At 37.3% G+C, this 14,600-nt stretch overlaps 1 protein-coding gene across 10 annotated transcripts in view; it reads left to right on the top strand.

Annotated features, from left to right (window-relative positions):
- The window catches only part of LOC131692579 (rab11 family-interacting protein 4B), a 270,722-nt gene that overhangs the window by 106,375 nt on the left and 149,747 nt on the right, over positions 1-14,600 (top strand). The window contains exon 1 of one of the 10 annotated variants that reach the window (XM_058979711.1): positions 11,193-11,547. The exons of 6 other annotated variants lie outside the window; for them this stretch is intronic. In XM_058979711.1, coding sequence (XP_058835694.1) covers positions 11,504-11,547 — 44 coding nt within the window. In that variant the 5' untranslated portion in view covers positions 11,193-11,503. Of the gene's footprint in view, positions 1-11,192; positions 11,722-11,790; positions 11,940-14,600 lie in introns of those variants that run through there. 3 more of the 10 variants (XM_058979714.1, XM_058979715.1, XM_058979712.1) reach the window with 3 other exon arrangements.

The raw sequence follows: 14,600 nt of genomic DNA, 5'->3' as shown, positions 1-14,600 counted from the left end.
TAAGCGAAACTAATTTTGTTCAATGCGCTATCCTAGATTTTCTTTATAAATTTTATTATAATTTTCGGTTTGCTTTGAGTTGCAGCTTGGTTTATGTTTTTGTGTGCTTATGATAGTCTACGTAGGGCCCATGGAAAGCAATGGAGTTATTTTCGTAGCAAAACACACTATTCTTAGCGTTGTCAATGCGTAACATACTTTGTATGTCATCCACCTGGTGGCTAAACGTGGAAATATGGCGACATGTTGTGATGATTTTTTGCATAACTATTAAAGATTACTATATCAATACTCTTATCTCATAACATGTTAAGGAAGTTTAGCTTTAGCATTTCAGTGCAACGAATTTCAACAACTTCAAAGTTTAAATATTGACCCAATTAATTATGCATTTTTCCCTGCAACCAATTGTTAGCCCTTGGCATGGTAATTTATTACGTGAAAAATAGGTCTCTTTTTCAATTGTGCAGCGTTGTGAAATTTCAAGTGGTATTTCCATAATAGTAGGTACTACTGTAAAAATTCAGCAATAAAAGCAAGTTGCACCAAATGTATGCACAAACACCTGAATGGAACGTAGTATGTACCGTCAACCATCCGCCACGCTGAAGTATGAACGGTACTGCATTCTTCATGAAATTAGCATTAAAAGAAAGAAAAGAACGCGAAAGGAGCCTGAGTTGGCATTGGCAGTCCTCCATTCGGGGGAATGGCAAATACCTATGTATACAAAGCAAGTGGAAGACATGTTACATCCAACACCTCTTCTTGGCGACTCAGACTGGTTCAGCTATTTAAAAAGTACGGCCCATAGAATATTACGTTCTGGTTGCACCTAAATGTATACCCTACATAGCAATATTGTGAGAGAAGCAATTTTGTTTGGGGATGGAATCTCCAATCGCGATCTGAATGAAAAATTTAGGCATCGTGGCGTCTGCCATCAAGCGACGAAGACAACTCTATCAGGGTCAATGCAAACTTCCTAAAATTATTTCTCCATTATTTCACCATTCGTGTGTTGTCTCGTTCCAAATTTTTAATGTTAGAGTCGTAGCTTTGAAATGGCATAGAGATAAATATAGACAGGACCGGGAAAGTTTTCCGAAGACACCGAACTCCAAAACGGTTAAATGGCCTCAGATAGTACACGAACGACGATGGATATTGACGGCTGACTGGAGCCGTTCGTTGGGACAAAGGAAGGTCACGCATTAGTGGAAGCACATTCATTCGTTCACTGAATTTCTTTGACCGCCATCGCGCCAATGTCGGCCACCTAGAGGCTAGGCAATGTCTTTGACCGCTAATTTTTCTCACGCGATAAAAAAATAATGGGAAGGAAATGTGGCCTTAGCCGACTGCAGAGTCATTGGAGAAATGACCGAAAACGACCCAACCTGCCGTAGGTGTGTGTATGTATGAGGTAAAGATGGAAACTTTTTGTGACATCGAAGTCAAGGTTGGTCATTTGATTAACGGGCACTTTTTGGGTAGTATTTGTTTGTAGTAATTATATTGTAGTACTTTTAACTCTTTTATGCTCAACTTTTTCTGTTTTGATCAAGATGTACTTCTCTCGCAGTGCTGCAAACTGTTCAACTTTTACCTTTCGATGCTTTATACAGTTCTCCTAGTATATTTGCATTAGAATAATGGCATGGGAAAGATAGCCGAGGATTAAGATTGCTTTAGAAATGTTTCTGGTATTTTGAAGGAAACCAGTTTGTCTTAAAACACCGAACTTCTAGCTTCTTTCATTTGGAAGTTATAGGTTCTTTTTGATTTTCAAGACCCTTTTTTGAATAAATATTGCAATATATGAAAAAGGCCTAATTGTCATTTTTTGGTGATGTATACTAAACATATGATTTTTCACATGACAATTTAATGTTATTTACCCTAATCGAAGATAATGATATTTGCGAAAGTTATTTTTCATGTTAATATTCTCATGTATTTGAAACGAAAATAGCTTAGTGTATTGGAACTAGTTATGCACCCCAAGATAACTTTGAAGTTGCCCAAAAGATTACTTTAGTGTAGGTATATGAACAAAACCGTGTTTCTGAATCCTAAAGATTACTTTTGTGAAATGGAAAGTGTGAAAGATAGAGCTTGCATGTCTTCAGCAAATTTGTCAAAAATGTGTTACTTTACAAATTCATCGAAGTCAGTCAAACTCTATTTCGAACCTTTAAAAAGTTCAATTTTAGATCTTGGTAAGATTAGATTAGCTGATATTTGAACGAAAAAGGGGACTTGGAAGATACTTTCTTGTTTGTGGTCCACTAGGAGGTTGATAATAGTCTATTATGCTATCGTTTTTTGATTGATGTTTTTCGGTGATTATATTAAAAAACTCTTACTGTTGACGTTTCAGCTTACTTGATTATAATTTCAGCCATCTTTAGAAATTTAACCCCATTCGCCTCTTGCTATCGCTGGGAAAAACAAATTTAGTATAAATTTAGTTTAAATTTGTTTACCCCAGCGATAGCAAGAGGCGAATGGGGTTAAATTTCTGAAGATGGCTGAAATTATAATCGAGCACGGAGTGTTGTGACACGGTGCACAGTGATCACCTTCCATACAAAAGTCGGACAAAACCTCTAAAGAGGCCCGAAATCGATAAAAACTAGCGTAAAATGTTAGCACTTAGGGTGGTTCGGAATTTCAATATTTACGACTATAAAGTGCACTATATCCGAAAATTCATTTCCAAAAATTAAGGTGTGAATGTTTAGCAGAATACACATTTTTTTCCAATTGTTGATAATACTAAGAGCCAATTCCAAATTATATTACGAAAACCCTGCGTAATCAAATACTACCACGCGTCTCCTATAGACATATATTATTTTTATATTATTTTTGGAAAGTACATTAACTTTTCAAGTGGCGTGAACTACAAGTGATCTTTCTGAACTGTTTCAAAAAATTACAGCCACTTTGAACATTCTAACTTAAATTTACTGCACGATTCTAATTCAAAATCAAATTTTGAGGTTTTGTCCAGCTAAGCGACACTGTGCGGTGATCAAATGCCGATCATGTTCATTAAACCTATTTTTGGGTTTGCTATAGGCGATTATGTACCAACGTGTTTAATATTATTTAGTTGATGTACGATAAGTGCTGATGATGAAATGCGTAGTGCTCTGGTCGACAAGCACAAATTGAAGGCTTCCACAGCCTTGGTTTAAGAACCGTATTTCGGAACATAACTTCGTAGCTTTCAACAAAAATGGCATGACAAATCCACGGGTTTATCATGTAATGATCACCGGTATTTGCATTATCACACTTTTTGATTTGATGCACCCTTATGTGTTATGTTGAACTATCGGATAATCCAAATAAAACATCTATAGTGTTTTTCAAGCAACGAAGTATCACAACTGGACGTCTTTCGTTGCAGTTCTTTCATTCTGAAATTAGTGTCGCGGATTAAGTAAAGTACGTTGGGGTAATTCTTGACTCAAAACTTAATTGGTCTGATCATACCTTCGGCCAATGGAGACGCCCTTACGGCAAATCTTGGGGACTCAAACTCAAGTATATAATGTGGAACTACACAACAATTGTTAGATCAATACGGCAGCAGAAGGGAGTAGTCACGACAACCTAGTCAAAGTTCAACCATCTTCAGAGGATGGACGTGATGGCGATGACAGGTGCGTTCACGACATCAGCTTCTGGTGCTCTAAAGGTACTCTTGAACATAAAACTACTTGGGATGAGTTTCTACTACCACCCAAGGACCTTGCCTCACATGTACACACCTAGAAAAAAAATCGTGTAAATTTTCGTCTACTGAACCTGATATATACGAGCGTCAAAATGACTCAGTTTTACGTTTGATTTTTATTTTACCTGACATTGAATTTCGTTAATCATGTAATTTTACTCCGCATATGGCGCTTGTTCTGAATGGCATTAAGTATAATTTTATGTCATTGCGTATGTAAAGTATATGTTTCATGTAAAATTAAAGGGAACAGGGTAATGTTTCGTCATTTCGTGAATTATGGTTTGTTAAATTGTATCATGTTTGCAATGATAAAATTTATATTTTTGGTGTATAGTTTTCCTTTTAAAATCAATGTGAGGATTCCTTCTAGCGGGGAATGGCTATCTGGCTGTATGGAGCGACAACTTGAAGAATACGTAGTATGTTACACTGATGGTTCTTCGTTGAAGGGCCGAGCCGGTGTTGGTGTTTATTGTGATGAAATGAGATTAAATAGACCAATCTCATTCGTTTGGTAGATACTGTACCGCGTTCTAAGCAGAAATCTTCCCGATTCTGTGTGGCGTACAATTAGAGCTTCAACAGGGAATTTGCGGTAAAAGAATTTATTTTTGCTCTGTCAGGCTACGCCAGTGGCGTAGCCGGGGGGGGGGGGGGGGGTTGGTGGTTAACCCCCCCCCCCAAACCAAAATTAATTGGATTGAAAAAAAATAGATGCTGACAAATTTAATTTAATATTCCACAAAATATTTTTGGAAAAATATTCTCTGATCACTACATTGAGAACTGTGTTTAAAGCGTCATGAGAACTTTTGGAAAATTGTGGGAAGGGGATCTTGTAACTTATCTCTTAGCCAAAATCCCATAGTTGTCAATTTACTTCAATGTAAAATAAAATAACTGTCTGAATTATTATGAGCTCATTTTTGGAAAGATGCTTCAAAATATGGATTAGAGACAATTTTTCGAATGGGAATCTAAATTTGAATAGGTTGATTGCATATAAAACATAAGCTTGTTTACCGAAAACTTACATACATTTCAACATTTGCTGAAAATGTATTTTTTTAGATTGTGTAGAGTTACAGTTGTGTAGACAACAATTCAATATGGTTAACAACAAGAATAACATTTCAGAAACTAGTTGAAAGCTGATGTAATTTTGTCTCTAGCAGGTCAGGATCGGTTTTATGAGCATTGGATTTCTGTTGTATTATCAACTATATGAATAGCCTCTTAGCAGGATGCAATGAATGGCGTACTAAAATTTTGTGTGCTACGTACTAGTACTGCAAGTTGTGTTGACTAATGAAGAAAAGTAAAATTAATGCTCGATAAATTTTTAACAGTCACGATCACATTCATTCGAAACTGCCAAATTTCGATGTTAAGTAACATTGAAGAATTTCAAATCGTAAAACTGTTCATCTGCTGATAGAATAATTTTGATGGTTAATCCTCCTAGAAGTAATTATAAACAAGAATTACTCTTCAACCAAATTTGGGTCGAGACTTAATGTCTCCAGCAAAGTTTTCGAAAGTGCTATTTCAAACAACTTTGTCAAAGACATAAATATCCCACATATTCAGAGTATCGAAATATAGTAGTAGAAAACCTTTACAACAAGCTATTCTGAAATTACTGTATTTGATAAATCTCTTCAGCAGTAATTAAATAATAAATTCACATTGCGTTCAAGGTGCCTTTGAAGCTCACAAAAAATAAGGAAACTGGATTTAAAACAAATAATTCCCAGATATTAAAAGGACTCAAAGACACAAAGTGTGATTCCATTTTCAGGAGCTAGCACCAATTCGGCGCAAGCTTAGTCCGCCCACCAGGTTAGTGTCGGATTCTGATGAGATGAAGTCGAAACGCAAGTTTCAGTTCCATCCATCCATAATTTAGTTATAGGTTTTGTGTTCTCAACTCGCAATGATTGTTTCAAACCATTTTATCCGTAGCGCAGAAAAAAATAGTTTTAACCTAAATTTTTCTTCACTAAGAAGAAATAGAGCAGGCCCAGTCCATTTAAATCCCTATATGTTGAATTCATGTAGCCTTCATATTTTCAACAAAATTGTTTGAAATGACATTATCAAAAACTTTGCCGAAGGCACCATGTCTCCTAATATTTTTGAAAAATTAATTCACCATAATTACCTCTATGAGAGTTAATCACTAAAATTTCTATATCAAAGCAGGCGCTGTTTTATGTTGATAACTTCCCGAAGTTGTCAAACCTTCAAAGTCAAGGATTATTATATTAGGTGATCTTGAACGTTGAAAATTTTTTAGATAATTTATCCCACTTTAAAAGATCGCAATTTTTGACTTCATTGACATATTATACAAGAAAATAATCTATAGAGGTTTGAAAACTGTTCCATGTTGATCCTTCTTGTTTGTAGACTGGAATGACATCTGTTAGACTACTTATGTTTTTGAGTTTTCAATAATCTATCAAACTCATATTAAATTTTAAGATTTTTTCAAAAAATTTGCGATTTTCATCAAAACCCCCTCCAAACCAAATTTCTGGCTACGCCACTGGGCTACGCTAAACGCACTTAGTTTCGTAGATTCGAGATCAAAATACGTATTCGCATGTCGATCTCAAATCGACATTATTCATTTTAAATACTATCTACCTTTTATGGGTATTAAATACTATCTACCTTTTATGGGTATTACTGAGGGATCCTAAAATGTCAAATATTTGCACAATTACAATATTCTATTTAGGGCACTCTGATTGGGCATTACAAAGTCAATTATCACATGGCTACCACTCAGCGTGCTGAAGATAATTCGTGTGATCTTTGTGAATCTGGTTACGAGACTTCATATCATTTGGTATACTGCCCATAAAAGCATAAGAGTCCCATGTGGATTTTTGTAGAAATTGAGTTATCTGTTGGATTGTATTCTGTATCACCACAATGCACAAATAAGATTACCAAGTTTGTTTAGAAAATATCGAAAAAATACCAAAACATGTTTGCTCCATCCAAAAGGCTCAATGAAAATGTAATCTTGAACAGCGTTTTTCTCGGCTTGCTGTTTTTCCATATGGGACTCTTATGCTTTTATGGGTAGTGTATACGTGCTCTGCAGTGATGCAATTGCGCATCCGGATATTTGTTTCTGTATACATATACGAATCTTAAACTCATGGATATGTTATTGATCATAGACAAGTACGGACAAGAGTTTTTATTCAGTATATTTATTTGAGAAGTCACGGTACCATTACAATTTGAAGGTGTCAATTTTTGCATTTTACATTTTAACTTTCTTAAAACTAAGCTATTACAATAAGGGATCTTTAAAACTGTTTTGAGAAATTTTAATTCAAAGAGAGGTAAACAAATTCAAATTTGTTTGTAGTTTAAAGAAAAGGAACATTCAAGTTCAGTTTTTTGTATGACAAAGGCCAATTTGCTACAGAAAGACATTTTCAGGGGGAGGTTGATTTCAGCGTCGGAATAACAGTAATGTTAGGAAAGGATGACGGTGACAGCGAAGAGAAGAATTCAATCTTGCAGTTTTTGGCAAATGGTCCACGGTAATGACAGCCATGGATCACCAAGTTAGCACGCAGCGAATCGTCGGGTGGTCCTCGTCGGACCCGTAGGGAATCGTCGAGATAGGTCAGAACTGTGGGTTGTTTTCGGCTCCATTTTCATTTATGTAAGCATATTGATGAGTAAAGACGATCACGTAGCGCTCTGGTGCGAGTTGGTGCCACAAAAGCAGTACAGGGGACTTCTGAGATTGAGAAAAAGAGAAAAAGAGGGGCTAAATTCTTATATTGATTGATTTTAGAAAGAGATCGTGGCTGGCCATAACATCTCGAACTGGGACGTTGGGTAGTATTCCTCGTCCCGAAGGGTATCCATTCTCTGGTGGAACTATACTCAGCGCACGCCCAGATAATGTGTTCGATGTCGTAATAGCCGCCACCACAACCGCAGATACCACCATCCACGAACCCAATACGCCGAAGATGTGCATCAAGCGTGTAATGGTTTGCCATGAGTCGGGACATCAAACGAATAAAGTCACGACCCATATTCATCCCCTTGAACCAAGGTTTCGTCGGCACCTTCGGGACTATCGAATGTAGCCACCTTCCTAGTTTACCTTTGTTCCACCAAGTTTGCCAACTTTCGAGGGTTCTCTAATGAGTAATACTGAATAATTCGTTCAAGAAAATTGGTCTTTCATAAACCTTCTAGAGCACCCACCTTAGCTAAGGAGTCCGCATTCTCATTGCCCGGAATGGAGCAATCAGAAGGGGCCCAAACAAAGGTTGTCTGGAAAGATTTGCCAGTTAAAGCACTCCGTAGCTCTCGTATTTCCCACAAAAAATACGTTTTCATTCATGTTTCATCGAGCGAATAGCGTCAATGCAACTGAGGCTATTCGAAACGATGAAGTAATGATCTGCGGGTAATTTGCCAATGACTCCAAGGGTATACTGAATCGCAGCTAGTTCTGCAGCGTAAACTGGAGCAGGGTCACTGAGTTTGTAGAACGCGGTGAACTTTTGGTTGAAAATACCGAAACCAGTGGACCCTTCGAGGTTCGATCCGTCAGTATAAAATGTCTTAAGCGGCCCTTATACGTTCAATATTTTTGTCAATACTAGAGAGTATTGACAAAAGTATTGTACGTGTAATGGAAAAAAGTTGTATTGACGATGTGGATTTCAAACGGGACTGAAATATTGTAACAATATCGTCAATACTGGTATTGACAAAAACATTGAACGTGTAAGGGCCGCTTTACAGCTGTGGACCTTTCGGAATTTTTTGTAAAAAATATTAGGGACCACTTGCGGGCGTATGTTGTCCGGTATTCCACGAATCTCATCCATCATGGATGTGAGGAAGAAAATAGCATATTCAGAAGTATCTAAGAAATGAGGACGGTTGAGATTATAAGAAGAGGGTTTAATGTTCTGCGCCATGTAGTCAAAGTCTGAATGGACAACCACAGATTCTTCTGAAGCAAACGGAATTGACTACTTCACTGTTATCTGTTGTGAAACGTGTTAAGATTCTGTTCTAGGCGCAACGAGATGGTAGATTAAAGAAGGCCAATCTAATGACATGCTTAAGTTGTCGATACAAATTGAGAAAAGGTACCGGACACAACAGTAGTCGTTATCTAGTAATTACACAATATGTGATAGTTTTGCTGTTTTGCAATAATTTTGTGTCCACCCTGTAAATAACTAAACTTTGGTCGAAAATGAATTAGAATCACAGACTAGAAAGCAGCTATGAAAATAGCAAATTAAACGATACAGAAACTAACCAAACATTTTGTTCTGGTATAAAGATTAGTCTTGTTTATCACTAGCTCCTCGGAGGTTACTGCGAAACGAGCTCTTCCCAAAAATCAAGAGTTCAATCAGTCAGTAAAAACGTGAGTTCTCGATTAGCTCGGTGAAATTAAATCATAAATTCAATAAAATATTGACCTTTACTTAGAGTGGAAATTGTTTTTCAAAATGAGTCATGCTAAAAGAAATGATTATTTCATTCTACCGTAAAACGGGGGAACATTGATCACTTTTTCAAAAGTTTTTTGAATAACTATCTTCACTTCAAGTAGCTGTAAGATGTAACTGTTTGTATTTTAAAAACAAGTACTGGTATTCGTAGATTGAAATAGTTCAAATAGTTGGGTAATTTATTTTGTTTTACTATAAAAATAAAATTACTTTTTTGGGGGACGGGTATAGCGTAGTTGATAAATTGATTGCCTTGTACGCAGCTCCCCTGGGTTCGATTCCCAACCCCGCACATAGGGTTAGAAATTTTTCCTTAAGAGATTTTTCTAACCCGAAGAGGCGAATGACCTTAAGGTTAAAACCTCTATAATCGAAATTAAAAAAAATACTTTGTTGTAAATTTTCATTCGTTGCTTTTGGGTAACTTCGATGAACAAAATTTGTTCATTGAAATGCGAGATAACGCTTGAAACGTTGTGTAAATTACATACCTGCAGGCAATTTCATGGCCCGATATTGTGACGTCTCGAACGAGAACAAAATTGCCTAGAAGGATACAGCTGGTTTTTATCAAACTTTTTCAGGAAAATTTCGAAATGAGACAGTTAACAACAAAAATCTTAGATTTTTCAAATGAATTTTTGGACAAAAAAGATTACGGTTTCTAAAAAAAATATCAGTTTAGTTGAAGTTGACTGATTTCATTAATATACAAGGTGTTGTATATTAATGAAATGTGTTTGTGTTTGTGTTTGTGAATTTGTGCTCATAAATAGTACATGAAAGTACGAAATAATCGTTACTGATAGATGCTGAGCATGTTTAGAATATGGAATATGGTTTTTTTTGTTTCCATGATTTTGTTAGAGGGAACCCTCTTATCGTATATTACTGAAAAAAGTCTCATTTGATCAAACTTACCCCGGTGATCAAAGATACCCCGTTTTACGGTACTTATAATTCGTTTATATTCGGCATATTTCCAAAACAAAACTGGAAAGATGTACATCGATCATAAGGTTTTTTTTCCATTTTCGAAGCATTCAAAACAATATACACTCAGGTTTTTTTTACGCGGGGGATACGAGCCGCGTAAATGAAAACCGCGTAAATTTCAAAATCCGCGTAAATTTCAAAATCCGCGTAAATGAAAACCGCGTAAATTTCAAAATCCGCGTAAATGAAAACCGCGTAAATTTCAAAATCCGCGTAAATGAAGACCACTTAAATTTAAGAATCCGCGATAAAGGGAACCTCATTGATGGATACCGCGTAAATTCCAAAATCCGCGTAAATGAAAACCGCGTAAATTTCAAAAACCGCGTAAATGAAAACCGCGTAAATTTCAAAAACCGCGTAAATTTCAAAATCCGCGTAAATGAAAACCGCGTAAATTTCAAAATCCGCGTAAAAAAAAACCGCGTAAAAAAATACCGCGCAAAAAAAACCGCGTAAAAAAAAACTTGAGTGTACATATAAAAACTCGCCGTATGTATTGATTTGCTTTCAAAGCTTTCCCAAACATAAACCTATTTTATTTTCCGCACTTTTCGCTACTGGCACTGGTCCTGTCCGTTTCCATCCACAAAGTACTGCAGCAGCCGAAGACCAGCAGCGTTATTCTACATACCTGTCCGTCACGACCACGACAGGAATGACCATGGCCGGTCATGGGAATTCCATGAGGCGAGAGTCATAAAAGCAGAGAAAAATGAAGCGAGGTACTCGCGAACCTTTCGCCACTGACTGACTGGCTGGCTGGCTGGCTGACAGAGCGCACACATGTTACCGACTAACGCGGTTCGGCTTAGTGTCGGGCGTGTGAATGAATAAATGAATGCATACATACTACACGCGGACCGACCCTACGCGGGCAATCTGTTCCAATCATGCCTGTCTGTGCCTAAGGTGTAGGTGCACGTTAGTTGTCGTAGCGCCGTAGTTAGCACCAGTCGTGCTTTCGATATTTGTGACCGGGTGACACTTTATGCAAGCGGATTGACGGGAAGTTTTCAGTTTATCGCAATCTGTTCTGAAAGTTTTGGGCGTGTGCGTGTCTTGCGGTCCAGACAAATTTCGCCCGTCCTTCCTAATTGTTGTGTACAGGCTGAACTGTGGAATGATATCATAAACTCAGTTCATGTGGCTGACGGGCGTGAAAGTCGAAGGAGGCGAACGAATCTGATCTTTTAAGTGTAACGAAGAAAACGAAAGTTTTGCGCGAATGATTCACCTGGAGCCGAGATCTCTGAATGTGTACTCAGCCAAGTGAAGTGACAACTTAAGTGTAGTTGGATCCGTTTGCCGTTTTGCTGCTCATAATTTGTGAATATTGCTACGGTTGCTGATTCGCACATCGATGCTAGATTGCACCCGGTAGATTCAGTGTTCAGAGTGTTGGTGGATCAGCTGCTCGTTGATAAGAGTTTGTCCCAGGAAAAAGTTAGTGCTTGAAGATAATTTATTTGAGTTGATAATCGCATTCCGATGTGCAACCACAGTGCACGGTAGCCTAACATTTGCACTAACCCTAACTGTTTGTCCAGCTACCCGTCGCGTCCAGTGAAGCTGAAGCGATCACTAATAAAACCCTAACCTGCCGCAACCGATATAACAATGGATAATCTGTACAAGCTGATGGTGTACAATAATGCTCGAAAGTTTGTATAAGCTAGAATTTTCATGTTACTAATCTAATGCATCCAAAGGCACATTGAGTCAACATTCACCTCTGCTATAAAGTGCTTTGGCATCATTCCTTTTTTGTTGATATAAGAAGAACCCGTTTATTTCGTCCGATGTCTACCAGTGCCGTTTTGTCCCTTTGGGTATGGCAGTCGAGATTTGTTTCGTCACAACATACGGCTTACTAAAAGTAGAAACGCGAGCTTTGCAGCTAGGCTTGTACAAAAATGGTTCTTTTCGTTAATGCTTCGGTTGAGGGTGTGTTGGTGGAGCTGGTTGACCTAATACTTGGTACTTGAAATGTTACGATTTACATAGGTTTGAAAATTCTTCCGGCAACAATTGGTTTCCAAATTGTACTAAATATTTATATGACGAAATATTATTTGTTACTGTATGCTTCATGTGTAATACGTCTGACTTCCACCTGCTAATCAGCTGAAGAGCCGGATTTGAAACAAATTCAAGCTAGGTTTATCGATTTCTGTTGCACTGGGGTTTCGCAATTGACTCGACATGACATGAGTTTGGCTAGACCGAAAGCTATATGGATAGTGTACGGCAGGATAACGAAACAGTAAAACTACCGTAGTTGCCCTATAAAATGTGTGATGTATTATTTCAAGTTACTAATTCGATTATGAAGCTACTACAATATGTAGTTGTTGTTAGTTGGTTACGTGTTGGTACAGCTGTACCTTCTCGATTCGTTATGCGGTGTTTAGTGGGAAGAGCTGAGCAGCATACCCATAGCTTACATTGCACACTTGCATTCAAAGCGGCAGCTGCTGTTTGTTGTTTTGTTTACAATAACATTCGTACTGCAGAGGAAACACGTGCTTGGAAGTGGCTAATTACAATTGTTATTTTCGGATGCAGAAGAACGATTTTTACGCAAGATGCTGTAATTGCACGTGGTTCGGAAACGAATAGAATGAATTAAAGAAATGAACAAAATCGAATTGAGGAGGTCTTAGGTTGTACAGACAGCTATAGTGCATGTGGGTCAATAGTCTAATCCTATTTATTACGAATATTGGATAATCTAGACGTTTGAATCCAACCAAATGCTACTGACAGGAAAAGCTGCAAAAATCCGATTTTCGCTAAAAAAGCGGCTAAAATGTTATTGCAGTTTTTTAAATGATATTTTTTAAAAAGCTCCCTTGTTAATAGTAATGTGAAGAAGAACTGCAAAATTTCAAAACAGTTTGCACAGTAGATTTGAGTTATGATGTGTACACCGCATTTTCTCGTTGTGCCACGGTAGATTCACAACCATTTTCTTAGTTTTGTTCATTTTGCAATGAAAATTTAGGAAAATATTGTTGAAATGTTGAAAGTATAAATTAATAGCATTTTCTTTTTTACCTGCTGCTACACGGTGTAGTGCAAAAAGAGATAGACTGATTACACCCAGGTTTGAATGACTGTAGCATCGACTTCACCACTGTAGTGCACTGTCAAAAAAGAAAATTCCATAACACTCTTTGTATCGAGAAAAAAAATTAAAAAGATGATTTTTTCTTCTTAAATACATTTAAATAACATCTTGATGAAAAAGTGATCTTTGATTAGTGACAAATTTCAATTTTTTGGAAGAGTAAATGGCGCGATATGTCGTCAGCCAAATATTTAATAGGACTGTTCTGTTTGTTTTGTTTGGTTTAACCCTCAAAAAGGCAAGCTAAAAATGTGACTTCAAGAACCGTCGCTCCTAAGATCCAATGAAATCAGAAGCCTCTTTTTGTTATTTTATCAGTGAGAGAATCGAAATCCCGAAAACGCTTGATCATTTGTACTTCAAACTACAAGTTTATTGAATAGAGAACAGTAACTAACCAGGCCACTGAGACCCCTGGCCTTTTCGGGTGTTAACTGAGATTTTGTCTGTTTAAGGGGTTATATAAAAAGTTGGAACTCAGAAAATCGAAAAAAAAAAATTATCACATCTTCGGAAAGTACATACTTTTGAAAATATCTGTGCGAAATTTCATCCAGATCCATTGTATTTTCTTCAATGTTCGATATTATCATTCGTATACGTGTATTTACCAAACAAGCCGACATGGAAAATTGGGAATACTTTCCTTGATTTATAACATCTCGAGCTATCATAACTCTTTGTCTGTATAACGTGTTAGAACGCGGTAGTTTTCAGCCCATTAAATATATCGTAGAGATGGAATAGCGATTTGTCTAAATACTGTCGCAATAAATAGTGATTCGGCTCCTTATGCTGATAAGATTAGCTTTCCTAGGCAATACTCTCACGGTCGGCTATGTGGAGTTCAAATTGCTTTTGTTTAAAAAACATAGGATACTTTCGGTAGTCGGTTACCCAGATTTTAAAAAGAAACAAGATCTTTTCTTTTTCGAGTGGTCGTGTACTCGAAACCTAACTAAACTACTACCTATATGCTTTACAGGTCGTATAGCTTGCTTGGAGCGAATCCTAGATCTTATACTTTTCTAAACTACCAACTCCGCGACACGTATGGAAGAGTCTGATTAAGAAGGTGGAGTCCGTTAAGAAGGTGGAGCATCAACACTTCCCGTCTATCTTATCCTTTATCCTTCCCCGTGAACGATGGAGATGGGGGCGGCAGGCAACGATGGCTATCATGCTGTTGAGG

This window comes from Topomyia yanbarensis, chromosome 3 (genome assembly GCF_030247195.1).
Source record: "Topomyia yanbarensis strain Yona2022 chromosome 3, ASM3024719v1, whole genome shotgun sequence".
NCBI lineage: Eukaryota > Metazoa > Arthropoda > Insecta > Diptera > Culicidae > Topomyia > Topomyia yanbarensis.
Note: the sequence above shows the minus strand (reverse complement) of the source record. Positions and strands in the feature narration are given on the sequence as shown.